At 43.0% G+C, this 25,651-nt stretch overlaps 1 protein-coding gene and 1 long non-coding RNA gene across 9 annotated transcripts; both read right to left on the bottom strand.

Annotated features, from left to right (window-relative positions):
* Window positions 1-240: 240 nt before the first annotated feature.
* Window positions 241-25,648, bottom strand: LOC116610363. 8 transcript variants are annotated; one of them, XR_007313677.1, is made up of 5 exons: window positions 25,181-25,648; window positions 25,019-25,092; window positions 10,977-11,058; window positions 5,765-5,846; window positions 241-540 (listed from the first exon to the last, which is right to left on the bottom strand). XR_007313677.1 is itself a non-coding variant. In XM_048732323.1 (4 exons), the coding sequence occupies exons 1-4, from the start codon at window positions 25,567-25,569 to the stop codon at window positions 492-494; spliced, it is 447 nt and encodes a 148-aa protein (XP_048588280.1). In that variant the 5' UTR covers window positions 25,570-25,648; the 3' UTR covers window positions 241-491. The 8 variants fall into 8 exon arrangements, 3 of the variants coding, with proteins under 3 accessions (XP_048588280.1, XP_048588279.1, XP_048588281.1); XR_007313680.1 differs by lacking the exon at window positions 241-540 and having other exon boundaries at window positions 5,122-5,846; window positions 25,183-25,247; window positions 25,313-25,648; XM_048732323.1 differs by lacking the exons at window positions 5,765-5,846; window positions 10,977-11,058 and having other exon boundaries at window positions 25,181-25,247; window positions 25,313-25,648.
* LOC125572195 lies at window positions 18,273-20,700 on the bottom strand. The gene is made up of 2 exons (XR_007313682.1): window positions 20,243-20,700; window positions 18,273-20,200 (listed from the first exon to the last, which is right to left on the bottom strand). It is a non-coding gene; the product is annotated as an uncharacterized LOC125572195 (long non-coding RNA).
* Window positions 25,649-25,651: the final 3 nt, after the last annotated feature.

The following is a 25,651-nucleotide window of genomic DNA, read 5'->3' as shown; positions in this document are numbered from 1 at the left end:
CTCTTCTTCACCTTCACCCTCTTCTTCACCTTCACCCTCTTCTTCACCTTCACCCTCTTCTTCACCTTCACCCTCTTCTTCACCTTCACCCTCTTCTTCACCTTCACCTTCACCCTCAGCTTCACCTTCACCTTCACCTTCTTCACCCTCTTCTTCACCTTCACCTTCTTCACCCTCTTTTTCACCTTAACCTTGTTCTAAAAAAATAAAACAATCATTTTTAATTTTCAACCTTTTTTCTACCCTCTAAATGGACAAATAAAAATACTTAAACCAATCAGTAACGTTCCTGATGATCTCTTCGATACACAGGGATCCCGTGATCATTATTTTATTTTTTAAAAACACTCTATACTGTTTATAATAACATTTATGACAAAAAAAAACAAAAAGAGAGGGGAGGGGTGGGTAAAAATAAGCCGTGACATCATCAGTATGACGTCTTCCGTTTTCCAAACCTCTGATTGGTCAATACAACCCTTACACGTGACCTACTTGAAGACGACGACGAGCCGGGACCACTTCACAGTCAGACCAAGACTAAAAAACAACAAAGCAATAAAAAAATTCAAAATAATAAAATCCAAAATAATAATTAATAATGGAGCCAAATGCGTGCATCATCTGCAAGAAAATGAGGGAGAACCAATGGAGGTGATTAAATGCTGCAAGCAATCTCTCCACTCCCATTGCCTCACTAAATGGATTAGAAACCAATCCTGAGGGTAGACATGCCACCTGTCCATTCTGTCGCGGAGAAATTTTCCTGCCACCAAGACCCAAGATGAAAAAAATTACCATATCCATCACCGAAGAGGATATGGTCTCAGGAGCTATCACCACTACATCAAGAGAGGTTGACTACAGAGATGGTTGGGGGATAGAAGAGTGGATGGTGGCTGAGGCTCCCCACAGGGACTCAGGGAGCATAGACTTTGCTACGGGACAGAGAAGAGGATAAAGGGACACACTTTTTTAAAGAACATTTTTTATTTAAAACATTTTGTAAAAATACAAATGGTCAATAAAACGTTTATAACCAAGCAAATGTCTATTTTCTCTAAGAAAGAAAAGAGGGGTGACGGGTGGAGGGTCTACAATTTGACGTGCAATGTCTCTGGTCACACCCAAAACTTGTTCCTCTCTCCCTTGCAACAAGCCAGGCAACTCCCCCTTCCGGGCATCTTTAAAATATCCACGGGGGCTAGACAGTCCAACAAATCTTGAATGTAAGATTTCCAATGACCTTGCACAGCAAGCCCAAGTCTATCACTCAGTTTTTGCAATCCCTCCCATGTCAATTCCATACAGTCCTTCAGGGAATCTCTGGCCTTATAAAAGGTCTTATTCCAACGCTCTTGGTCACGGTGCACAAAGCGAGCCCACTCTCCCATCAGTTCAAGGATCACCGCCTCCACATAATGACTCACGACATGCATGACGTTATACGTGTCAATCACATCGTAAGTCGCCTGAGGCTCGTCAAGGTCGTTATAAGACTCCATGGACTCTTCCTCCTCCTCATACATGGAATTTTCCTCATCGCTAGTGTCAATCTCGACGACAACATCGGTATCACTTCCACTACATCCGGCATCTCCTCCTCCTCCTCCACCACTTCTTCTTCTTTGGGCGGGGGAATGGGAACGCTTACGTTTACGCAAGTTGTAGGGAGCTTCTTGCCTTTGCCCTTCTTCTTGGAGGGTGGTGTCCATAGTGGCACTGCCTTCATTTTCTTTGCTTCCTTCGGAGGCAAGATGGACGAACGATGAAATGGTACTTGTGGCCAGAAACTAATTAACTTTGGAAAAGAGTAGGTGTAGCGCCGTAATTAAAGGGATGCGAGAAGCAGTTCCACATAGAACTTTTGACGCCATCCAAAACCAAGTCTCAAAACCAAGAATAGGAACTACATACGGATTCTGGAGCAGATTCGTGCTGAATGCTCCGAGGTAGAGGTGATTGATTCAGGAGTCCTTAAGGATAGGAAGGACAACGTGTGTGTGCAAACTACATCCAACGTTCCCGGTTAGGCAGGACGGGCAGCATCGGTGGAGTTAGTGGGTAATATCCAGGTGGGCCATCAACTCGCCAAAACAACCAGGGCATGCACTAATAGACGAAAACAGCCTGCCTACGATACCAGCAGGGCAGAGTTCAACATTGATGAGGGAAATGTTACCCTCCGAAAAAGTAAAAGAAAGGCAAAAGATCCGCCCGATGCGACCCACCACCCCGGCCAACTGACTGTCGACAGGCCTAAGCACCTAGTGTGTATTTTTCACGCTGCAGCCGACAAAAGGGATGAAATGCACACAGGGGAACAATTGTATCACAACATTGGGGAAGGAATGCCTCTTGCGGAAGAGCAGTAGTGATCAGAAAAAGCTTCTCGATGCAATCGACACGTCTTTGTTGTCTGTCGAGGTCAAGTTGGGTAAATCGAGAGATTTTCTAAAAACCATCCACGACAGACGTCCGAGAGCTGGTCCCAGCTGGGCCGGTTCTGTGGCAGCTTCTAAGACCAGTGACTATCGCAGAAGTAGATGACGCAATTTCCTCCAAGAAATCAGCTAGCAGTCCAGATGGAGTGCCTTGTGATGTCCTTCAAACCATGGGCGCCGCCTCCCTAGCAGATCACTCTTGTGGCTGTTGGCTGGTGCTCGGCCCAAACGCCTAACAGAATGCCGAACAATATTTGTGCCTAAGGAGATAAACACCCAACTGCCCCTCCATCACAGGCCAATCACAATCGGCTCGGTGGTTGTAAGACTCTTCCACCAGATTCTGAGAAAGCAAATGGAAGCTGTACTGCCATTGGGGGCGGGCCAGTGGGGTTTTCGCAAGGGTGACGGAATATTCCAGAACATCTGGCTACTCCGTACTCAAATCAGAGGCAGCACTGATTTGCTGAGCCACTCAAGCTGGTCTTGTTGGATGTGAAAAAGGCCTTGGATACGGTTAGTCACCAATCACTTTTAATTGCGGCGAAGCGTCTTAGAGTGCCCGGGGCCGCTCCTAACGTACATCAATGAACTGTACTTACTCTCGTAGAGAGTCTTGGAGTTGGGGGCGAGAGCAGTGACTCTGTTAAGGTATCCCAAGGGGTAAAGCAAGGGGATCCATTGAGTTCGACGCTATTCAACTGCGTCATTGACTGGGCGGTCTCAGATCTCGACCCAAACATAGGCGTCTTACTAGGGGAGTCTCGAGTCTCCTTTCTAGCTTACGCTGATGACCTGGTTCTCCTATCGGAGACCGATGCTGGACTGACAGGCTAGCTGAACTCAATTGAAAAGAGTCTAGCGCTCTGTGGTCTCCCTCTCAGTACGGGGGACGGTGGTAAATTTGCTTCGCTGAACATTGTGATTGATGGTGAAGCTAAGCGGTGGGTTGTAAACCCTACCCCCTTCCTACGTGTGTCCGGCGGCAAAATTCGATCTCTCGTCACAAATGAGACGAAAAAGTACTTGAGCACTAGCATTGGAATGGAGCCCAGGGCGCGAAAGCTGCTGAATACAAAGTATTCAAAGCACCCGATAACCTGTCTCGAGCTCCGCTTAAGCCGCAACAGAGGTTATTCCTGTAATTGTACAAAAATGAAGGGGGTAGTGGTGCTTGTATCAGAGCTCAGGGAGCTACTTTGAGAATTTTGGGCCATTCCACCAAAGAAATTGCGAAGAAGCGGAAGAAAACCAGACGATGGTTAACCAATGGGGGAAAAAAGAGTCCTTTGAAGACAAGCCAAGGAGGAGCTCGGCCAACAGTTTTGACAAATTGTGCACGCAAATTGATAGAAAAGACCAAGTACAAGCGAAATAATGCAACGAAAAAGATTTCCAAAGATCTACAACAGAAGAATATCTGTGTTTGTAATACAAGTGTGTGGACTAAGGCTGAAACACTTTCTTGTAAAATAAGCGTGTCTACAGAGGGAATCGAAGGGATAACAATGTTTCGGTGTTGGGCAAAAAAAAAAATATAGGACAAATTAGTGATGGGGTCAAAACAGAAATGAGAGACACAGCCCTATCTGGACGTTTTTGAGACCTAAACTCCTGTGTCAGCAATGAGACAGAGAGGAACCATACGTTGGATCCTAGGTAAAAAACCAAGATCAGCCAGATATCAGGGTCTAGTAAGTGGGGCCCCAGTGATGACAGGGATCTCGTGAAAGAACTCCAGGAATTATGAGTCGAGATTGCTGCAGTCAAAGAAACAGTCCAAAAGGGATCTGGGCCCATGCACAAGGGAAACTTCAATGAAGAAAGGGAAGGAGGTGTAAATGACAAGGCAGTTGAGGGTCGCCCCGTTAAAGAGCTACAGCAGTTGAGGGGAGAAATTGCAGCAGTTGAAGAGAGGGTGCACCAGACCACAGGCCAACCCAGGGGTGAGACCAAGCCTGATAGACCAGCCAGACCTCCTCGTTGCCATCGATGTCAGCGAGAAAATCTGGAGCACTGCATCTACTGTTTCAAGTGTGGGAGCTCAGACCATTATGCAAGGAGCTGTAGGAGGAGCCAAAAGCCATCAGTAGCCGGAAACCAGGGAAACGGGCAGCGGTCACACCCTGTCCAATCATTGTGTGCATTGTGGAAAGGCAGAGGGGGAGACCAAAAGGTCAGTTATTGTTCTGATTGCAAAGTAAGCAAATATTGTTCAAAAGAGTGTCAGAAGGCCAATTGGAGAGATATAGGGAACTTTGTAATGCAATTTGTCAATTAAGAGAAAGAGCAAATAGCATTGCCCCCCCTGATCCAGTAGCAGTATATAGTTGTAGCTTTGATGCTAAAAGAGCAAATAAAACTGACCAAGCTTGTTGGAAAGAGGTGTGTTGTTGACTGTGTTCTACAGGGAAAGGAAGTACAAGCCTTATGGGACACAGGGGCCCAAGTAAGCGTGATTTCTAAGAAATGGTTAGACGCCTATCTCCCAGGAGAACAAGTTAGGAGGGTCAAGGAACTGTTAGGGGAGGGGCAGGAACTGTCTCTGGAGGCAGTAAATGGAACCACAATACCCTATGTTGGCTGGGTGCAAGTTCAATTTTGCTTAACTGGGGCTGGGAAGGAAGTAGAGGATCTTGAAATTCCGTTACTAGTGGGTGAAAATGACCAGGAACCGCCAATCATTGGTTTTAATGTTATTGAAGAACTGATTCGGATCAATGACAATGTTGACTGTGTGGGGCTGATACGGGGCGCATTTCAAGGTGTAAACAAAGCCAAAGTAGGGACTCTGGTAAACCTTCTTAGGGATAGTAACCCAGAACAGGAACTTCATGAGGTGAAAGCAGAAAAGCGTGACATAATTATTCCCAAGGGGAGTAGGGTGAGCATAAAGTGCCCGCTTCATCTAGGCCCAGTTACAACCGAGTTTCCCGTAGTTTTTGAGCCTATCGAAGAAGGGTTGGTAATAACCGAGTCACTAAGATCCCCGTAGGGGACTCCAGCCATCTTATGGTCCATGTTGAGAATACAAGTGACCGTAACATCACAATTAAAGTATAGTGGTGCTTTTGCAATCACCCTTAGGACTGTGCTGAGAAGCTTTTTGATAGGGGTTATCCACTTAACTGTGGTTCACAAGAAAAGAAATAAAAGTACAATAGACTACCTCTGAATTTGTTATTGAATTATCTATCATAGATACTTATTTGGAGAACATCATTCAATTTTATGGCCAGTAAAACAACAAACACTCAAGTAATCTGTTGGAAAAGTGGCTGCCTTACAGGGGTGGTTTAATAACAACTAAAACTGCTTACCCAGTGCTTTTATTGCAAGCTATTTTCAGAGACAGCAGTATTAGTAGAGGTGCCGCTTCTTACTTTGATAGGTTTGATATTGCTGAAAAACATAACACTTGTTCATTTCTCAGTGAATCAAGGGTACCACACCACATCTCAAGCAGCTTTAATTTAATTTCTTTCTATTAATTCATGTGTCATTTATTACTATTCATTAATTATCTACGACTAGTTTTAATTTGAAAGGACCTCTAGGACTAGTGCAAACTAGTTGTTCAGAAAGAAAGAATTTACAAAACTAACCTTTATTGTTCTTACCAAACAAAAATCAAAGCAGAGAAAATATCAGAGATAACATACATTCGTTTAATCTTTTTGCCTTTTGGTCTGGCTTAGACTCGTATTTCGTTTAGAATAATTAGCTTGGAAACCTATAACTTATATAATTAGCTTTTATAATATAAAATTGTCACGAAAAACGTCATTTGAACAGAAATAGCAGAAGCGGAATTGTTGTTCTTCGAACAGTTCGCATTTGAGAGATTTATTATTTTTAAGCAAATCTGTTCAGAATACTGTTCTTACTTCCAAAATTAAGTTGTCAACATTTGTTGTGTCTGTATACAAAAATGATGTTGAACCTCTGGCAAGCATGTGTAAAAGGGGATCTACAGGGTGTTCCGGAAGTTCGTCCCCATTTATAATTGCATTAAACCATATTCGTATAGGACATGAAAGAAAACAACTAGGTGAATCTATCCGTGATATTTTAACATTTGATTGTGATTTCCAATTTCCCGCCAATTGTCTTTTGGTTGGAGCCTTCTTGTGGCGGAGTTGTAAGTAAGGGGTATAGGGGAAAGGGACACCACAGACCGAGAAGGTATACCGCCCTTGGCGAGTGGTGGAAGGCATAAAATCGTAATGCCGCCCTTCGACCTGCTCCTGAAACTAATGCCAACCAACTGGCTCTGGGGCCAACCATCCCAGAGGCAGAAAGCTGAGGGGTTACAGAGAACAATTATGACAAGAGGGACGGATCGGCCACTGCTGATCCTACCTCAGCGCTTTTGGGGGCTGTCAGTGAGGGCAGCCTAGTATGCAATTTGTGTGGCCTTGCTTGCAAGTCTCTTGGGGGGCTATCGATTCATCGAAGGATCAAGCATGCTACGGTGTACCACGCAGAAAAGCAGACCGCAACACGGGCAAAGGCAAGATGGACGAACGATGAAATGGTACTTGTGGCCAGAAACTAAATAACTTTGGAAAAGAGTAGGTGTAGCGCAGTAATTAAAGGGATGCGAGAAGCAGTTCCACATAGAACTTTTGACGCCATAAAAGGTCTCAAAACCAAGAATAGGAACTACATACGGATTCTGGAGCAGATTCGTGCTGAATGCTCCGAGGCAGAGGTGATTGATTCAGGAGTCCTTAAGGATAGGAAGGACAACGTGTGTGTGCAAACTACATCCAACGTTCCCGGTTAGGCAGGACGGGCAGCATCGGTGGAGTTAGTGGGTAATATCCAGGTGGGCCATCAACTCGCCAAAACAACCAAGGCAGGCACTAATAGTCGAAAACAGCCTGCCTACGATACCAGCAGGGCAGAGTTCAACATTGATGAGGGAAATGTTACCCTCCGAAAAAGTAAAAGAAAGGCAAAAGATCCGCCCGATGCGACCCACCACCCCGGCCAACTGACTGTCGACAGTCCTAAGCACCCAGTGTGTATTTTTCAGGGTGCAGCCGGAAAAAGGGATGAAATGCACACAGGGGAACAATTGTATCACAACATTGGGAAAGGAATGCCTCTTGCGGAAGAGCAGTAGTGATCAGAAAAAGCTTCTCGATGCAATCGACACGTCTTTGTTGTCTGTCGAGGTCAAGTTGGGTAAATCGAGAGATTTTCTAAAAACCATCCACGACGGACGTCCAAGAGCCGGCCCCAGCTGGGCCGGTTCTGTGGCAGCTTCTAAGACCAGTTACTATCGCAGAAGTAGATGACGCAATTTCCTCCAAGAAATCAGCTAGCGGTCCAGATGGAGTGCCTTGTGCTGTCCTTAAAACCATGGCGCCGCCTCCCTAGCAGCTCACTCTTGTGGCTGTTGGCTGGTGCTCGGCCCAAACGCCTAACAGAATGCCGAACAATATTTGTGCCTAAGGAGATAAACACCCAACTGCCCCTCCATCACAGGCCAATCACAATCGGCTCGGTGGTTGTAAGACTCTTCCACCAGATTCTGAGAAAGCAAATGGAAGCTGTACTGCCATTGGGGGCGGGCCAGTGGGGTTTTCGCAAGGGTGACGGAATATTCCAGAACATCTGGCTACTCCGTACTCAAATCAGACGCAGCACTGATTTGCTGAGCCACTCAAGCTGGTCTTGTTGGATGTGAAAAAGGCCTTGGATACGGTTAGTCACCAATCACTTTTAATTGCGGCGAAGCGTCTTAGAGTGCCCGGGGCCGCTCCTAACGTACATCAATGAACTGTACTTACTCTCGTAGACAGTCTTTGGAGTTGGGGGCGATAGCAGTGACTCTGTTAAGGTATCCCAAGGGGTAAAGCAAGGGGATCCATTGAGTTCGACGCTATTCAACTGCGTCATTGACTGGGCGGTCTCAGATCTCGACCCAAACATAGGCGTCTTACTAGGGGAGTCTCGAGTCTCCTTTCTAGCTTACGCTGATGACCTGGTTCTCCTATCGGAGACCGATGCTGGACTGACAGGCCAGCTGAACTCAATTGAAAAGAGTCTAGCGCTCTGTGGTCTCCCTCTCAGTACGGGGGACGGTGGTAAATCTGCTTCGGTGAACATTGTGATTGATGGTAAAGCTAAGCGGTGGGTTGTAAACCCTACCCCCTTCCTACGTGCGTCCGGCGGCAAAATTCGATCTCTCGTCACAAATGAGACGAAAAAGTACTTGAGCACTAGCATTGGAGCCCAGGGCGCGAAAGCTGCTGAATACAAAGTATTCAAAGAAGCACTCGATAAGCTGTCCCGAGCTCCGCTTAAGCCGCAACAGAGGTTATTCCTGTAATTGTACAAAAATGAAGGGGGTGGTGGTGCTTGTGTCAGAGCTCAGGGACCTACTTTGAGAATTTTGGGTCATTCCACCAAAGAAATTGCGAAGAAGCGGAAGAAAACCAGACGATGGTTAACAAATGGGGGAAAAAAGAGTCCTTTGAAGACAAGCCAAGGAGGAGCTCGGCCAACAGTTTTGACAAATTGTGCACGCAAATTGATAGAAAAGACCAAGTACAAGCGAAATAATGCAACGAAAAAGATTTCCAAAGATCTACAACAGAAGAATATCTGTGTTTGTAATACAAGTGTGTAGACTAAGGCTGAAACACTTTCTTGTAAAATAAGCGTGTCTACAGAGGGAATCGAAGGGATAACAATGTTTCGGTGTTGGGCAAAGAAAAGAATATAGGACAAATTAGTGATGGGGTCAAAACAGAAATGAGAGACACAGCACTATCTGATGAGGACGTTTTTGAGACCTAAACTCCTGTGTCAGCAATGAGACAGAGAGGAACCATACGTTGGATCCTAGGTCGAAAACCAAGATCAGCCAGATATCAGGGTCTAGTAAGGGGGGCCCCATTGATGACAGGGATCTCGTGAAAGAACTCCAGGAATTATGAGTCGAGATTGCTGCAGTCAAAGAAACAGTCCAAAAGGGATCTGGGCCCATGCACAAGGGAAACTTCAATGAAGAAAGGGAAGGAGGTTTAAATGACAAGGCAGTTGAGGGTCGCCCCGTTAAAGAGCTACAGCAGTTGAGGGGAGAAATTGCAGCAGTTGAAGAGAGGGTGCACCAGACCACAGGCCAACCCAGGGGTGAGACCAAGCCTGATAGACCAGCCAGACCTCCTCGTTGCCATCGATGTCAGCGAGAAAATCTGGAGCACTGCATCCACTGTTTCAAGTGTGGGAGCTCAGACCATTATGCAAGGAGCTGTAGGAGGAGCCAAAAGCCATCAGTAGCCGGAAACCAGGGAAACGGGCAGCGGTCACGCCCTGTCCAATCATTGTGTGCATTGTGGAAAGGCAGAGGGGGAGACCAAAAGATCAGTTATTGTTCTGATTGCAAAGTAAGCAAATATTGTTCAAAAGAGTGTCAGAAGGCCAATTGGAGAGATATAGAGAACATTGGAATGCAATTTGTCAATTAAGAGAAAGAGCAAATAGCATTGCCCCCCCTGATCCAGTAGCAGTATATAGTTGTAGCTTTGATGCTAAAAGAGCAAATAAAACTGACCAAGCTTGTTGGAAAGAGGTGTGTTGTTGACTGTGTTCTACAGGGAAAGGAAGTACAAGCCTTATGGGACACAGGGGCCCAAGTAAGCGTGATTTCTAAGAAATGGTTAGACGCCTATCTCCCAGGAGAACAAGTTAGGAGGGTCAGGGAACTGTTAGGGGAGGGGCAGGAACCGTCTCTGGAGGCAGTAAATGGAACCACAATACCCTATGTTGGCTGGGTGCAAGTTCAATTTTGCTTAACTGGGGCTGGGAAGGAAGTAGAGGATCTTGAAATTCCGTTACTAGTGGGTGAAAATGACCAGGAACCGCCAATCATTGGTTTTAATGTTATTGAAGAACTGATTCGGATCAATGACAATGTTGACTGTGTGGGGCTGATACGGGGCGCATTTCAAGGTGTAAACAAAGCCAAAGTAGGGACTCTGGTAAACCTTCTTAGGGATAGTAACCCAGAACAGGAACTTGATGAGGTGAAAGCAGAAAAGCGTGACATAATTATCCCCATGGGGAGTAGGGTGAGCATAAAGTGCCCGCTTCATCTAGGCCCAGTTACAACCGAGTTTCCCGTAGTTTTTGAGCCTATCGAAGAAGGGTTGGATGGGTTGGTAATAACCGAGTCACTAAGATCCCCGTAGGGGGCTCCAGCCATCTTATGGTCCAGGTTGAGAATACAAGTGACCGTAACATCACAATTAAAGTATAGTGGTGCTTTTGCAATCACCCTTAGGACTGTGCTGAGAAGCTTTTTGATAGGGGTTATCCACTTAACTGTGGTTCACAAGAAAAGAAATAAAAGTACAATAGACTACCTCTGAATTTGTTATAGAATTATCTATCATAGATACTTATTTGGAGAACATCATTCAATTTTATGGCCAGTAAAACAACAAACACTCAAGTAATCTGTTGGAAAAGTGGCTGCCTTACAGGGGTGGTTTAATAACAACTAAACCTGCTTACCCAGTGCTTTTATTGCAAGCTATTTTCAGAGACAGCAGTATTAGTAGAGGTGCCGCTTCTTACTTTGATAGGTTTGATATTGCTGAAAAACATAACATTTGTTCATTTCACAGTGAATCAAGGGTACCACACCACATCTCAAGCAGCTTTAATTTAATTTCTTTCTATTAATTCATGTGTCATTTATTACTATTCATTAATTATCTACGACTAGTTTTAATTTGAAAGGACCTCTAGGACTAGTGCAAACTAGTTGTTCAGAAAGAAAGAATTTACAAAACTAACCTTTATTGTTCTTACCAAACAAAAATCAAAGCAGAGAAAATATCAGAGATAACATACATTCGTTTAATCTTTTTGCCTTTTGGTCTGGCTTAGACTCGTATTTCGTTTAGAATAATTAGCTTGGAAACCTATAACTTATATAATTAACTTTTATAATATAAAATTGTCACGAAAAACGTCATTTGAACAGAAATAGCAGAAGCGGAATTGTTGTTCTTCGAACAGTTCGCATTTGAGAGATTTCTTATTTTTAAGCAAATCTGTTCAGAATACTGTTCTTACTTCCAAAATTAAGTTGTCAACATTTGTTGTGTCTGTATACAAAAATGATGTTGACCCTCTGGCAAGCATGTGTAAAAGGGGATCTACAGGGTGTTGCGGAAGTTCGTTCCCATTTATAATTGCATTAAACCATATTCGTATAGGACATGAAAGAAAATAACTAGGTGAATCTATCCGTGATATTTTAACATTTGATTGTGATTTCCAATTTCCGGCCAATTGTCGTTTGGTTGGAGCCTTCTTGTGGCGGAGTTGTAAGTAAGGGGTATAGGGGAAAGGGACACCACAGACCGAGAAGGTATACCGCCCTTGGCGAGTGGTGGAAGACATAAAATCGTAATGCCGCCCTCCGACCTGCTCCTGAAACTAATGCTAACCAACTGGCTCTGGGGCCAACCATCCCAGAGGCAGAAAGCTGAGGGGTTACAGAGAACAATTATGACAAGAGGGACGGATCGGCCACTGCTGATCCTACCTCAGCGCTTTTGGGGGCTGTCAGCGAGGGCAGCCTAGTATGCAATTTGTGTGGCCTTGCTTGCAAGTCTCTTGGGGGGCTATCGATTCATCGAAGGATCAAGCATGCTACGGTGTACCACGCAGAAAAGCAGACCGCAACACGGGCAAAGGCAAGATGGACGAACGATGAAATGGTACTTGTGGCCAGAAACTAAATAACTTTGGAAAAGAGTAGGTGTAGCGCAGTAATTAAAGGGATGCGAGAAGCAGTTCCACATAGAACTTTTGACGCCATAAAGGTCTCAAAACCAAGAATAGGAACTACATACGGATTCTGGAGCAGATTCGTGCTGAATGCTCCGAGGCAGAGGTGATTGATTCAGGAGTCCTTAAGGATAGGAAGGACAACGTGTGTGTGCAAACTACATCCAACGTTCCCGGTTAGGCAGGACGGGCAAAATCGGTGGAGTTAGTGGGTAATATCCAGGTGGGCCATCAACTCGCCAAAACAACCAAGGCAGGCACTAATAGTCGAAAACAGCCTGCCTACGAAACCAGCAGGGCAGAGTTCAACATTGATGAGGGAAATGTTACCCTCCGAAAAAGTAAAAGAAAGGCAAAAGATCCGCCCGATGCGACCCACCATCCCGGCCAACTGACTGTCGACAGTCCTAAGCACCTAGGGATGAAATGCACACAGGGGAACAATTGTATCACAACATTGGGGAAGGAATGCCTCTTGCGGAAGAGCAGTAGTGATCAGAAAAAGCTTCTCAATGCAATCGACACGTCTTTGTTGTCTGTCGAGGTCAAGTTGGGTAAATCGAGAGATTTTCTAAAAACCATCCACGACAGACGTCCGAGAGCCGGTCCCAGCTGGGCCGGTTCTGTGGCAGCTTCTAAGACCAGTTACTATCGCAGAAGTAGATGACGCAATTTCCTCCAAGAAATCAACTAGCAGTCCAGATGGAGTGCCTTGTGCTGTCCTTCAAACCATGGGCGCCGCCTCCCTAGCAGCTCACTCTTGTGGCTGTTGGCTGGTGCTCGGCCCAAACGCCCAACAGAATACCGAACAATATTTGTGCCTAAGGAGATAAACACCCAACTGCCCATCCATCACAGGCCAATCACAATCGGCTCGGTGGTTGTAAGACTCTTCCACAAGATTCTGAGAAAGCAAATGGAAGCTGTACTGCCATTGGGGGCGGGCCAGTGGGGTTTTCGCAAGGGTGACGGAATATTCCAGAACATCTGGCTACTCCGTACTCAAATCAGACGCAGCACCGATTTGCTGAGCCACTCAAGCTGGTCTTGTTGGATGTGAAAAAGGCCTTGGATACGGTTAGTCACCAATCACTTTTAATTGCGGCGAAGCGTCTTAGAGTGCCCGGGGCCGCTCCTAACGTACATCAATGAACTGTACTAACTCTCGTAGACAGTCTTTGGAGTTGGGGGCGAGAGCAGTGACTCTGTTAAGGTATCCCAAGGGGTAAAGCAAGGGGATCCATTGAGTTCGACGCTATTCAACTGCGTCATTGACTGGGCGTCTCAGATCTCGACCCCCACATAGGCGTCTAACTAGGGGAGTCTCGAGTCTCCTTTCTAGCTTACGCTGATGACCTGGTTCTCCTACCGAGGCTGGACTGACAGGCCAGCTGAACTCAATTTAAAAGAGTCTAGCGCTCTGTGGTCTCCCTCTCAGTATGGGGGACGGTGGTAAATCTGCTTCGCTGAACATTGTGATTGATGGTAAAGCTAAGCGTTGGGTTGTAAACCCGTCCGGCGGCAAAATTCGATCTCTCGCCGCAAATGAGACGAACAAGTACTTGAGCATTAGCATTGGAGCCCAGGGCGCGAAAGCTGCTGAATACAAAGTATTGAAAGAAGCACTCTATAACCTGTCTCGAGCTCCGCTTAAGCCGCAGCAGAGGTTATTTCTGAAATTGTACAAAAATGAAGGGGGTGGTGGTGCTTGTGTCAGAGCTCAGGGAGCTACTTTGAGAATTTTGGGTCATTCCAACGAAGAAATTGCAAAAAGAAGCGGAAGAAAACCAGAAGATGGGTTAACAAATGGGGGAAAAGATAGTCCTTTGAAGACAAGCCAATGAGGAGCTCGGCCAACAGTTTTGGCAAATTGTGCACGCAAATTGATAGAAAAGACCAAGTACAAGCGAAATAATTCAACTAAAAAGATTTCCAAAGATCTACAACAGAACAATATCAGTTTTTGTAATACAACTGTGTGGACTAAGGCTGAAACACTTTCTTGAAAAATAAGGGTGTCGAAGGGATAACAATGTTTCGGTGTTGGGCAAAGAAAAAAATACATCAAACCAAGACCAATTGTAACAGAACATTAAAAAAACGGCTAAACGGCTGCACACCCGCAAGTGTAATTATGCGTTATTAAATTAAATCTTCTTAAATTACAATACATGCAAAATACAAATAGCTATTATTATCCAAGTCATAAATATATCTAAAGAAGCAATGAAAAAATATTTACTGAGGAATTTGTTTTTTTAAGGTGGAGGGGTGTTTGTGCTACTCTATCGATCATGGCAAAAGTACAGCCTAGACCGAAACAAAATCGGTGCTTAAACAGTTTCTTGTCGCAGATGGTTAGAGGACGAAAATAAATGAGTGGGACTAGATATGAAATGATGGACCTATTCACGCTGCCTATATCAGAGCGACGCATATAAGATCAGTCACACAAGAGTGAGTTGCTCCCTTGACTTAACTGTTGCGCTTGCCGGTTGTGCATCAAGTTAAGTTGTCTAATGGCGGAAATTCAATACCCCCGTAGGGCTCAGCAGCCAGAAGCGGCCTAGCAAGCGGTGGCCCAGCAAGAAGTGACTCAGCAACAGGAACAACCTGCACGTAAACAACCTTAGCCTGCTAGCCGGCTCTCATTGGGGGTTATTCGAAAATGTTTTACTTTCAAATATTGGGAACCCTGTGCGCGCGCGAAGGCCGAGGTGCGCTGGGACGAGGGTGCAAAGAAATGAGAGCCGGCAACAAAACATCATCCTTAAAAAACAACCGATAGTAACTAGTTTTAGGATTGGGTTGCAACTTGTTAGAAGGATAGTACTCGGCAGTGCTCTAGTTTGGTTTAGCGAAGAGTTTTTAAGTTGTCTTAACCAACTTTAAATTAAAACAAAATCGGTGCTTAAACAGTTCATATGCTGGACAATGAAGTTCGCAAACAAATGTCTTCGGTAGTGTATTTAACATTGGCCCATAATTTGCCCTTACGACGGACTCTACAACTTGCTGAAGCCCCCTTAACGAAATATCACTTAGGACATGCACGTTGTCTGTTTCCTTGAAAAGCTCGTGTTTGTTCCTTTCTATAGATGATTTTATCGTGTTTACAACACGCTCCACGCTTGGACCAACGGCGTCCGCCATCTTGTTTTCGAACAAAACTAGAACCTAGGCCACGCGCACCCATGGAGAAAGTTGGACCATTTTCAAGCAGAAATTTCCAAGCGTGCATTGACCTATATATTAACAACAGCTAAGCTTAATGCAACAGGTCACCGGTGGGTAGCGGAGTTAGCGGACTATAACTTCACTATCAAGTACCGCCCGGGGAGGACGAACATCGACGCAGATACGCTGTCTAGACTACCACTAGAGCCGGAAGAATTTATGACCTGTTGCACTGAAGAAATGGACAGAGCGAGTGTGATGGCAGGGATGCAGCCTTTGGGTGAAGACCTAGAAAACAATAGTCTGTGGGTCAACACAGTCACCTCAAGGTATGGCGAAGTAAACGCGGAACCGGTCACGACGCAACTTCGATTCCACAAAATGACGCCAAATGAGATACTAAAACACCAACAAGAGGACCCGGTTATCGCGAAAGTCATGGAGTACAAGCTGAAAGGACTACATCCATCCCCTAAGGACCGGAAGTATGAGGACCGCGAAGTACGTACTCTCTTAAGGGAAGTAGGCTCCATATCCATGGCGATGGAACACTTTGGCGAAAAACAAAGACAAGAAGATAGTTGATCCTCCCATCCAAATTCAAACCACTAGTTTATGAAGAGCTGCATGTAAATATGGGACATCTCGGGGCTGACAGGGTGCTAGATCTAGCGAGGTCAAGGTTTTACTGGCCACGAATGCAAGCAGATATCGAACAGTTTATCAAGCAGAAGTGTAGATGCATTCATCAGAGGCAGCCGAATGTCCCCCAGCATGCACCACTGACACCCATCACGGCCACTGCACCGTTCGAGATTATTGCCATTGATTTCCTCTATCTAGAGAAGAGTTCCCGTGGAAATGAGTACATCTTGCTTGTCGTGGACCACTTCACAATATTCTGTCAGGCCTACCCAAACAAGAAACAAGTCGGCCCAGACGGTGGGGAGGAAGATCTATGATGATTTCATACCTCGGTTCGGGTTTTCATCCAGAATTCATCACGATCAGGGCAGGGAATTCGAAAACAACGTGTTTCACCAATTACACAATATCAGTGGAGTTTCCAAATTCCGTACGACACCTTATCACCCGATGGGCAATGGCAAGGTGGAAAGGATGAACAGGACACTCCTGTCGATGCTGAAGACACTCCCAGAAACAAGGAAGTCAAAGTGGGATGAGTCCCTGAACAAGATGATCTACGCCTATAACTGCACAGACACGAGGCCACTGGGTATAGTCCATACTTTTTGCTTTTTGGCAGAGCACCACGGTGACCCATTGATCTGCTCTTTGACTTGAACCCTGACAAGAACATAGAAAGCTACACAGAATATGCTCGGAAGTGGAGGGATGAAATGAAGGAAGTATATGACAATGCAGCAGGACGGAATAAAGTTAAGTACGACAAGCGAGTATCCGGCGCTGTCCTTCACCCCGGTGACCAAGTACTGGTGCGAAATCACAAGGAAAGAGGAGGGCCTGGCAAGCTCCGTGCCTACTGGGAGGATAAGGTATATGTTGTAACTGAAAGACACGGAAACGACAGCCCTGTCTACCGAGTCAAACCAGAGGAGGAACAGAGAGGGTGCTTCATCGTAATCTGTTGTTTCCATGCGACGCAATCGACTTGTCACAAGATCCCCCAAGTCGGAAACGATGCACTTTGACGAAGAAGACCAGGAACCCACATTGAGCGATGCGGCCATCTAACGTTGAAGAAACCGCCTCTTCCGAAGAAGATGAACATGCGACATGGCAAATCGTAGGAGACATCCCACAGACGGATGATGACATCCGTGATGGTGAGCCATCAGACTCTGCGACAGAAGACGTGGCTCCCCTAGATTGTGCCAGTGAAGAAGAGGAAGAGAGTCAGAGTGAAAGTAAGGGAGATAGAACCGAGGGACCGCAGTGGAAGCACAATCCTCCAGTTAGGTTGACGTACTATGAGGTTGGACAGCTAACATATCAACGTGTCGGAACGGGAGTCTGCACGTTACAACCTGATTATACTCGTACTGAACCACAGCAGTACGGTCACTCAGGAAGTTACCCGTACAGGTATTGGGCAATTAACTCGCAGTCGTCTGCCGTACCAACCACGCGTGCGGGTGGGTTTGGTAACGGTGATGTAGGGGTCTTTGCGTTACAGACCCCCTGGGGAGTAACGCACTACTACCCCAGTGCACCATTTGTATACTAACTCGTCAAATAAAACTGGGAGCAACACTTCATGAAGTCCATTTACAAGATGAAAGTTACGGATGAAAGCTACGGTTGAAAGTAACGTTAGAGATTGCAAGGAAATTAACAGGTGTTATCATTATTTGTCAAGTGTTACAATTATTAAAGTTGTGCGTGGCGTAAGCAACAAACGGAATAAACCCAAGGCGAATAGGAGGGTAAAAAAGGTTACGGGGCAGCCAGCAAGAACTTTATGTTTGTTAGTTAAGAACATTTTTTCTTCCCAAAGTCGCGATATTAACTTTATCAAGTTTATCAAAGACGGTGTACTAAGCTTTTGTAAGAGCTGATCACTCTTTATCAAGCTGTATTATGCATAGCTGAGGAAATTAGCTCCTCTGGTCGCGATAGTTAAGATTTTATTAGTATTGTTAATGTTATTGTAACTGATATTGTCGGGACGCCAATTATTTTTTGGCGGGGAGTATGTAGGGGCCACCTGTGGCGATTTCGGCCGCGCGCCCCTGGATCGACCCGTTTGAAATGCATTGTGGGGGGGGATTTTCCCATGTGAGTTTGTAGAACGGAAAAAGTAGACTTTTACGTTACATTATTATTATTTAAATTGTTCACTCTTTTTTATCAATAACAGAAAGATGCTGTTGCAAGGGAATTATCTAAAGAACAGAAGAAGTTATCCTCTCTCCAAAACAAGGTCAAAAAGAAAAGTTTCGATATATATATAAATATATAACAAATTTAAATTTTTTTAACATAGCTTTGAGGCTAAGGAGAATTAATAAAATGTAATCCTTTCAGTTTTTTTTAAGATTTAATCAATTATATAAATTTACATCAATTATATTGTTATATTAGTTCTGGAAATTATGCCTTATGCCTCTCAGGATTGTTGATCAAAAATCGTGTTGTTAATTACAGCCCGATGAGATCAAAGTCAGGCAGAAAGATTCATCTGTAGCAGAGAAAGGTGGTAGGAAGCAGCTTGCACCAGAAACAACACTTAAAATAAAAAGGAAGTGGAGGCAGTGAAACCAATCAGAAGTCAGTAATGAAAATTCTGAGGTGTTTGAGGCACCTTCATCTTACATCTCATGCATTTATGAGCAACTCAAAGAAAGTACTGCCTAAAATTACAAAACCTCAGGTTAACAACTTTGAGCAGAGTAAGGGCAACCATGTAAGAAGCCTAAAATGTCTCTATACAGGCAAGGGCTTGTTAAGCAAAGAACAGTATAAGGGTATGAGTATCAATTCAACTATGTCATATAATGAAGCTAACAAGGGTAGAACATCCTATGAAGTTATGAAAGGTGTACGAATACCTAAAACACTTCCCTATGCTAAGGCTAGGCTTTCTTTTAGATCGTCACCAGAGAGTGCGGATTGATGGTCAACTCTCATCCTCGATATCTCCACGAGGGGGGATACCCCCCTCGTGGGGCTAGCCCCACTGTTGTTTGTGGTACTTGTGAACCAGCTGGCACAGGATTGGAGCACTAGATTGAAATACGTGGATGACGCAACTATTCTTGAGTTAATTCCAAAGAACTCTCCTAGTTACCTACCACTAATTGCTTCCGACATCAACTTGTATGCAGACAAGCTCAATATCAAACTAAATCTGAAGAAATTTAAGGAGATGGTGGTTAACTCCTTGAAATACAATTCGGTAGCCTTACGACCTCGGATGATCGGAGGATCTGTAATTGAACAAGTCTCGACACATAAGTTGCTAGGGGTCCACATCGCAAACGATCTTACTTGGAACATCCACTGCGACTCCATCTACAACAAGGCGGTTAAACGTCTGTATGGCCTACGGGTCTTGAGAAAGAGTGGTCTTTCAACCCAGGATCTTGTGAGCTTTTACATGAAACATGTAGATCCCAGAGAATGAATGTTTAGCTAAGTTTCTCTTCGCCCTTAAAGAGAAGCTTTGTGCTGGAAGACTACAAAAAAGTGCATTTGAGAGAGTGATTTGCCTCAAGATAAAGGGAGAATTTACTCTATCGCTTACGCTGCTTTACAGCTTAGAGGTGCTGTATGTCTTTTTTCTCGCGTCACAATTAAGGAAGGTCACTTAACCTTACTTCAGGGCTACTGCCAAAGGTTCTTTAATGTTGTTTCTGCATTACTGAACAAAGTTTACACCACAGTTTGGACAGTAGGTTGTGTCGTGCCATATCATTCCAAACTTCTCTTCGACCGTTTTCAAGTTGGCCTTGGCATCAACAGCATACAAGGCCACGAGGCAAAGCATGTAAGGCTGCAACAGTATGCCAAACATGAAAGTCTATTAAATAGATGGGAAGTTGTTCTCAAGCACAACTTCATATCAAATGTGTGGCTTCGTAAAGAAGACCCACAACACTTTGGTTATGGTTATTTGGCCTGGTGGTTGTATTTGTTTGCTAGTTTGATTTTTGCGAGTTTGATGTTTCTTCAACATCAACCAAAAGCCAAAACATCTGGAATGACAGTTAAGATAGTTATTTCTTTCCTTTCTTAGCATTATACGTTGGCCTAGAACATGTGATGGCATACAAATTCTGATTTCATAATGTATGAAAACTGTTAATATTTGGAAGCACGTTTTTGTTGTTTTCAAAGTTATATATTAACAGACAATTACTTGAAAAATGTACTATGATTTAAAACATGCTTTAATGAAAATGGTTAGACGTGGAACTTTAAAATTATATAAATGGCGTCAGACACAAGGGATTATGTCCATTACATAAGAATTTTACATTTATTCAAGGTGACAGTCACACAAAGGTGGGACTCTTTTAAGCCAAAACACTTGAATGTATAAAGGTTCTAAATTGTAATAATACATATTTTGGACATCTATAATTGAGATTATTTTGAGGGTTCTGCGGTTTTGAAAATACTGAAGTCTTATCTGGTGATGTCAGTTAGACTTTTATATTTATGAGTATTTAGAAATTTAGATACATGTGACTGTTTTCTTTAATGTTCTATATTTAGATTTTAAACATATCTAACTTAATTTGAATGATAAATTTTAAATAAAATAAACCTGTTCTTGATGAATCGCCTATTACATATTTTATGGACCACTGAACATTGCGTTAGGTCCATAGAGTAAACCAAAAATTGAATCAGCTACGATGATCGTGATCCAGTATTGCTTTTGCCACAATGCTCTTGTCAAATTCATGGATTCATGTGTAACATTCAGTAGAGTACGGTGTAGCAAAATGCTACATCGTAATTGTATATCTTGTTATGTATCCCAATGCTGTAAGTCAGCTTCATTTTTTAGAGATGCTGAATAAAAGGTAGAATAATTATTGTTCTTGAATGGAACGAGTTTTCAACAACATCTGTCATCTGTTTCATCTAGAAAACTATCTATAGACGTCCCAAAATTGTCTACATCTTACAAAGAACACTTAGGGAAACCTTTTAACATTGGATAAAGGCTCGTTGATATGAAAATGCTCATTGAGATATTGCCTTCTCTTCGCTGCAGTGAATGAGCCGATTTCAGTCTAACGTTTCTGGAAAATCAACTTCAAAGGAAAGGCTGTGCTTCCAGTCTAAGGCTGTTGTGTCCAGAAAACAGAGTTTGTCACTTCAAAAAAGCAAACGAAGAGTTATTTAGTAAACAGGCGCATTGTATATTCCATGGGATCGTTTGGTAAGGGCCACAAAAAGGTTTTGTACCTTGATTAACATGCCGCAACATCCAACAGCATAAGCATATGACAAAAACTATTAGTAAGCATAACAAAACTATTGCTCATGAAACAATGAAGAAAGCAGTAGATGATATTGAAAGAAGTGGAGTGTAATGTGATGGTACATGGCAAAAAAGAGGGTTTTGCTAAAAAAAATAGATGTGTCACAATCATTTTCATGGATAATTGAAAAGTCTTGGACACTGAGCACAGCTTCAAATGGAATGCCAACTACCATTGGCCTGCCCCTGGCATGGAGTCGGTTGGAGCTAGCTGCCTATCCAGCTGTTCCATTGATAAACACAAGCTCAGATACTCTGAACTTTATGCTGATCATGATTCTAAGAGCCATACTGAAGTTGAACACATGTATGAAAATGACAATGTAGTTGTAGAGAAAAAAAGAATGCATCGGACATGTTAAAAAGAGACCAGCACTACAGAAATTGCAAAATGCAAATGCAGGAACTGGATGAAAGTGGAAATTGACTGATGCCATTATAGACAAACTGCAAAACTATAATGGCACTGCCATACGATCAAACCTTGATTACCTGAAAGGAATGAACAAAGCTATTTATGCTACCCTTTTTCGCTGCGCTCCTAATGACAAGGTAGTTCATGACTATTGTCTTGATGGACCAAATAGTTGGTGTGGTTACAAAAGGGACAGTGCAAATAAGACCAAAATAATGAGATAAACAGCTGGCAGATCTCAATCCAAAAGAAATACTGTGAAGTATTCTGAAAAACCATTGACGATATTAGAAGAAGATGAAGAACAAGGACGGAAAGGAACACAAAACCACAAAAAAAACATCAAAATATTTTTAAAAAATATGTTTAAATATATCTAAATTAAACTTAGTACACAAAAAAATGGTATTTTATAATACTAGTATTTGGTGTATTGTATTTATTCTTCTGGTTCACGATCACAATAATTTGGGCTTTTTGTATTTAAATGTAACTCAGAGTTTTAGAGTCTCAGAGTCTAACCGTGCTCGTCTAGTGTCATTTTTATTCTTTCTTTTACATACAGTAGAGGTATATATAACAAGTTTGACAATGTTATTTTCACTGTTGACCGAGCAGTATCTGACAAGAGCGACTGTGAGAATGGATGGAAGAAGACATAAAAGCTTGGCAACTTCAACCTTGTACAAATAAATCACCTTTTTAAGGCCCATATTCAATTAGAAATATTCCATTTCAATTAGAAATATTTAGACTAGAGTCTGAAAGCGAGTGCATATGTTTATGTTATGTTATGTTTATGTTAAATAAGCAACAGAAAAGTCCAAAGTACCAAGAGGTACTCCACCGTTTGGTGACGTTTCTAGAAGGTACTGGATACTTACATCCCTATCAAGGCGAAGCTGGTCAATGGGATGTAATGCAAAAATTTATTGACCTGGGGTCTACATGCCTTCAAACAGGTTCTCAGCATCCAAGGCAGAGCACCAGGCAATACTAGATGGGAGGCCTATCTTCAGCAATACCAAGTCAAACAAGCACAAGGAAGAAAATATAGCATGTAGTCATAGGTGGATGGCTCATTAGTTCACATGGCTTTTGTCACGTCACTACTATGTCCCAGCGACAAGCATCTTGGGGACTAGTTTTAGACAAGCTTTTCAATTTCCATACAGTCGCCAACACTCATGACCGTCCTCCAACTTGCCTAATCACAGCATGTGCTACTTTATAACAAACAAAGCCATTGTTATTATATGAACAAATCTATATATTTGTGCACGTTAATTACTATTACCCTTAGCCATTTTTAATTTTAGTGATGGTATCAAAAGAAAACAGTAGAATTATTATAATGAGAAGCACAGAAAGACCACCCAAGAAATCCAAACAGACCCACTGCCAGAAGTCATTTCACTGTATGTTGTTACCATAGAAATCTTTTCTATTACTGAGGCAACAAAATGTCATTGGCTGTGCCTAGCAGAACATAACCTCTGCTGTGCCTAGCCTGTCATTCAAGAGTCAAAGATTTTTTTTCCTGTCAAAGCTCTTGTTTTATAAATTGTTTAATCAAGATTGCCTTTTTTAAATTTAATGAAAATAAACTTCTCTCTTCCTGTTATACAATACACTATATATCATATATACATATAACAACTTATTTACAAACGTTTGACAATAAAATGATTGATAATAACCCTGTATTTTTTTGTCAATGACATTTAAATATTAATGAGTTGGTTTATAAATATCAATGGACCCAACTCTGGTGGGTAATCCTGGGGAAAACACTGATATGTAGGGTCAATTCCTACATTGTGTATCGGTATTGTTACATACAGTGGAACAAGCCCACTTGAGAAGGAGGTTCTGCAATGTTGACCCAGAAGGAATTTTCATCTGCTGGTCAAATTTTTCAGCCAGAACTTTACCACATGGTAACAAAGGGGTCGGCCTTCCTCTTCACCTTTGCCATTTTTGCACACTAGTGGACAAGAGTCTGAAAAATGACTAAAACAAGATGCCAAGAATGTTCTGTTGGGCCAAACAGGAAGGGAAAAAGGGTCGAGGCTAAGTCTGGCTGTTTAAAGTGCAGGTGCGTCTTTGTCTTAGTCAAGGCTAGTCCATGGGACATAATAGATTGATATTTTGAGATTCATTGTAATTGTTTCTTTGTTACAATGTAGATATATTTCAGGTAAACTTGACAGAAAACTTTTATGTGAATGGAAAGTATGAATGAGTGATTTTTCAAGAATTTTGACAGCCTAAATAAGCAGTTTTATGAAAACCAGGTGATTTATAGATGATATTTTTACCAACTAAAAATGATAATTTGGCAAGCTTGGGAAATAATTATTATAAAGTTGTTTTATTTGGGTGCCATTTTGAATAGCACATTAACTAGTTAATTATTAACAACCATCAAGTGACATCTCCTGATCAAGAAAATGTAGTTGTATTCTTCTTTAGCAACCACGTGACCAAAAATCACATTCGCTTACGTCACACCGGCTGCCATCTTAGTAGGTAACTTAGCGTTCAAAATGGCATCTGCTAGCAGCTCATTAGACAACAACTCGATCCAAATGTCTGAATATTTTCCCACCTTAAGTGGTCTAGCCAGGGATAGGTACAAGCGAAAGGTGGAAATTCTATTTTGACTCCTATGTCCTGAAAAAGTCTGATTTTAGTGAAGATAAGTTGGTTTTACCGAGCATAGATTATCCTGATATTGCCAACTACCTTGTGTTTCGTACGTCTTGGGCAACTGGCAATAAAATGTCCAACTGGAAGTCCATGGACTCCTACAATTTCTTTGTGTTGGATGGGTAAATACTTTGCATTTGAAGCCTGTGTCCACGGAAAAAGTTCTTGTTTATGCGAGGGTAGGTTATTTGTTTATAATTGTACTTCTTGTGGTATGGCTTTGTAGCTTGAAATTACAAAGTAGACACTACATTTTAGCGCAAGTAGGTTCCCAGCGAAAATGATTACAATGATGCTTGACATCGGAAGAACAATATTTGCTTTATATGATAATTGGAAACCAATACAGATGACGACAAAACAAGTGACAAGTGATAGAGAAATAATGAGCTTTGTTTGACATTGAGCTTTCCATGTGAAGAGGAAAGCTTCAGAGAACATAGTCGCGTTTTAACCGAAGTGAATACTCACAGAATAAGTCCAACGACCTTTCTACAAGCCAATATTTGAACACATTCATCCTTTAACGTGTAGATCCTTTTATTCTGTGGTACAAAAAAAGGCTTTTAAATAACTTTTGAAGTGCAAAATGTCATAGAGCAAAGTCGCGTTTCAGGCAAAGTTTATACTCACACCTCCACCATGGTCTTGCCCCATTCTTGGAGAAATTTCTCCTTTAACGACGTGCAAACAACGTTTTCTGTAGTACAAGAAAAACATTTTAAAACGTAATTCAAGGTTTTCACCATCAAAACCGTGAACTACCCTACTGAACACGAGCAAAAACTGCTGAGGAAAATGGCGGGATGTTTCAAAGTCGGTACCAGTCTCTGCATGTCTTCTTGGTAACGAGGCTGATTGCTAGACCACAGGCCTCCCGGCAAATTACAGACGATGAAGAACTTTGTCTTCCTAAACAAAGCATTTACTGGGGGATGTTTTTTGACAGTCGTCAGGAGAGATGTAAATAGGGGTGTGCTCAAATACCCTCCCCCTTCCCCCCCACATGTATCGTCAGCCATCGCTCATCTTACGGTCGATATTTTTCTCTACGCCCGCATACTTATCCCCCATCATTTTTACCATCACTTCCGTTGCGCAATC

The sequence above is a fragment of the Nematostella vectensis genome, chromosome 9 (assembly GCF_932526225.1).
Source record: "Nematostella vectensis chromosome 9, jaNemVect1.1, whole genome shotgun sequence".
Lineage (NCBI taxonomy): Eukaryota > Metazoa > Cnidaria > Anthozoa > Actiniaria > Edwardsiidae > Nematostella > Nematostella vectensis.
This window is presented reverse-complemented; position numbering and strand designations above follow the sequence as displayed.

What these genes read in the sequence shown, in the direction of transcription:
- LOC116610363 (XM_048732322.1), bottom strand. Translation starts at nt 25,569, where the DNA reads ATGGCTGACGATACATGTGGGGGGGAAGGGGGAGGGTATTTGAGCACA. An exon ending in TTTTGCTCGTGTTCAGTAGG is followed by an intron (nt 25,248 to 25,312) that starts GTAGTTCACGGT and finishes CTTGTACTACAG; the next exon opens with AAAACGTTGTTTGCACGTCG. An exon ending in GGCAAGACCATGGTGGAGGT is followed by an intron (nt 25,093 to 25,180) that starts GTGAGTATAAAC and finishes TTTGTACCACAG; the next exon opens with AATAAAAGGATCTACACGTT.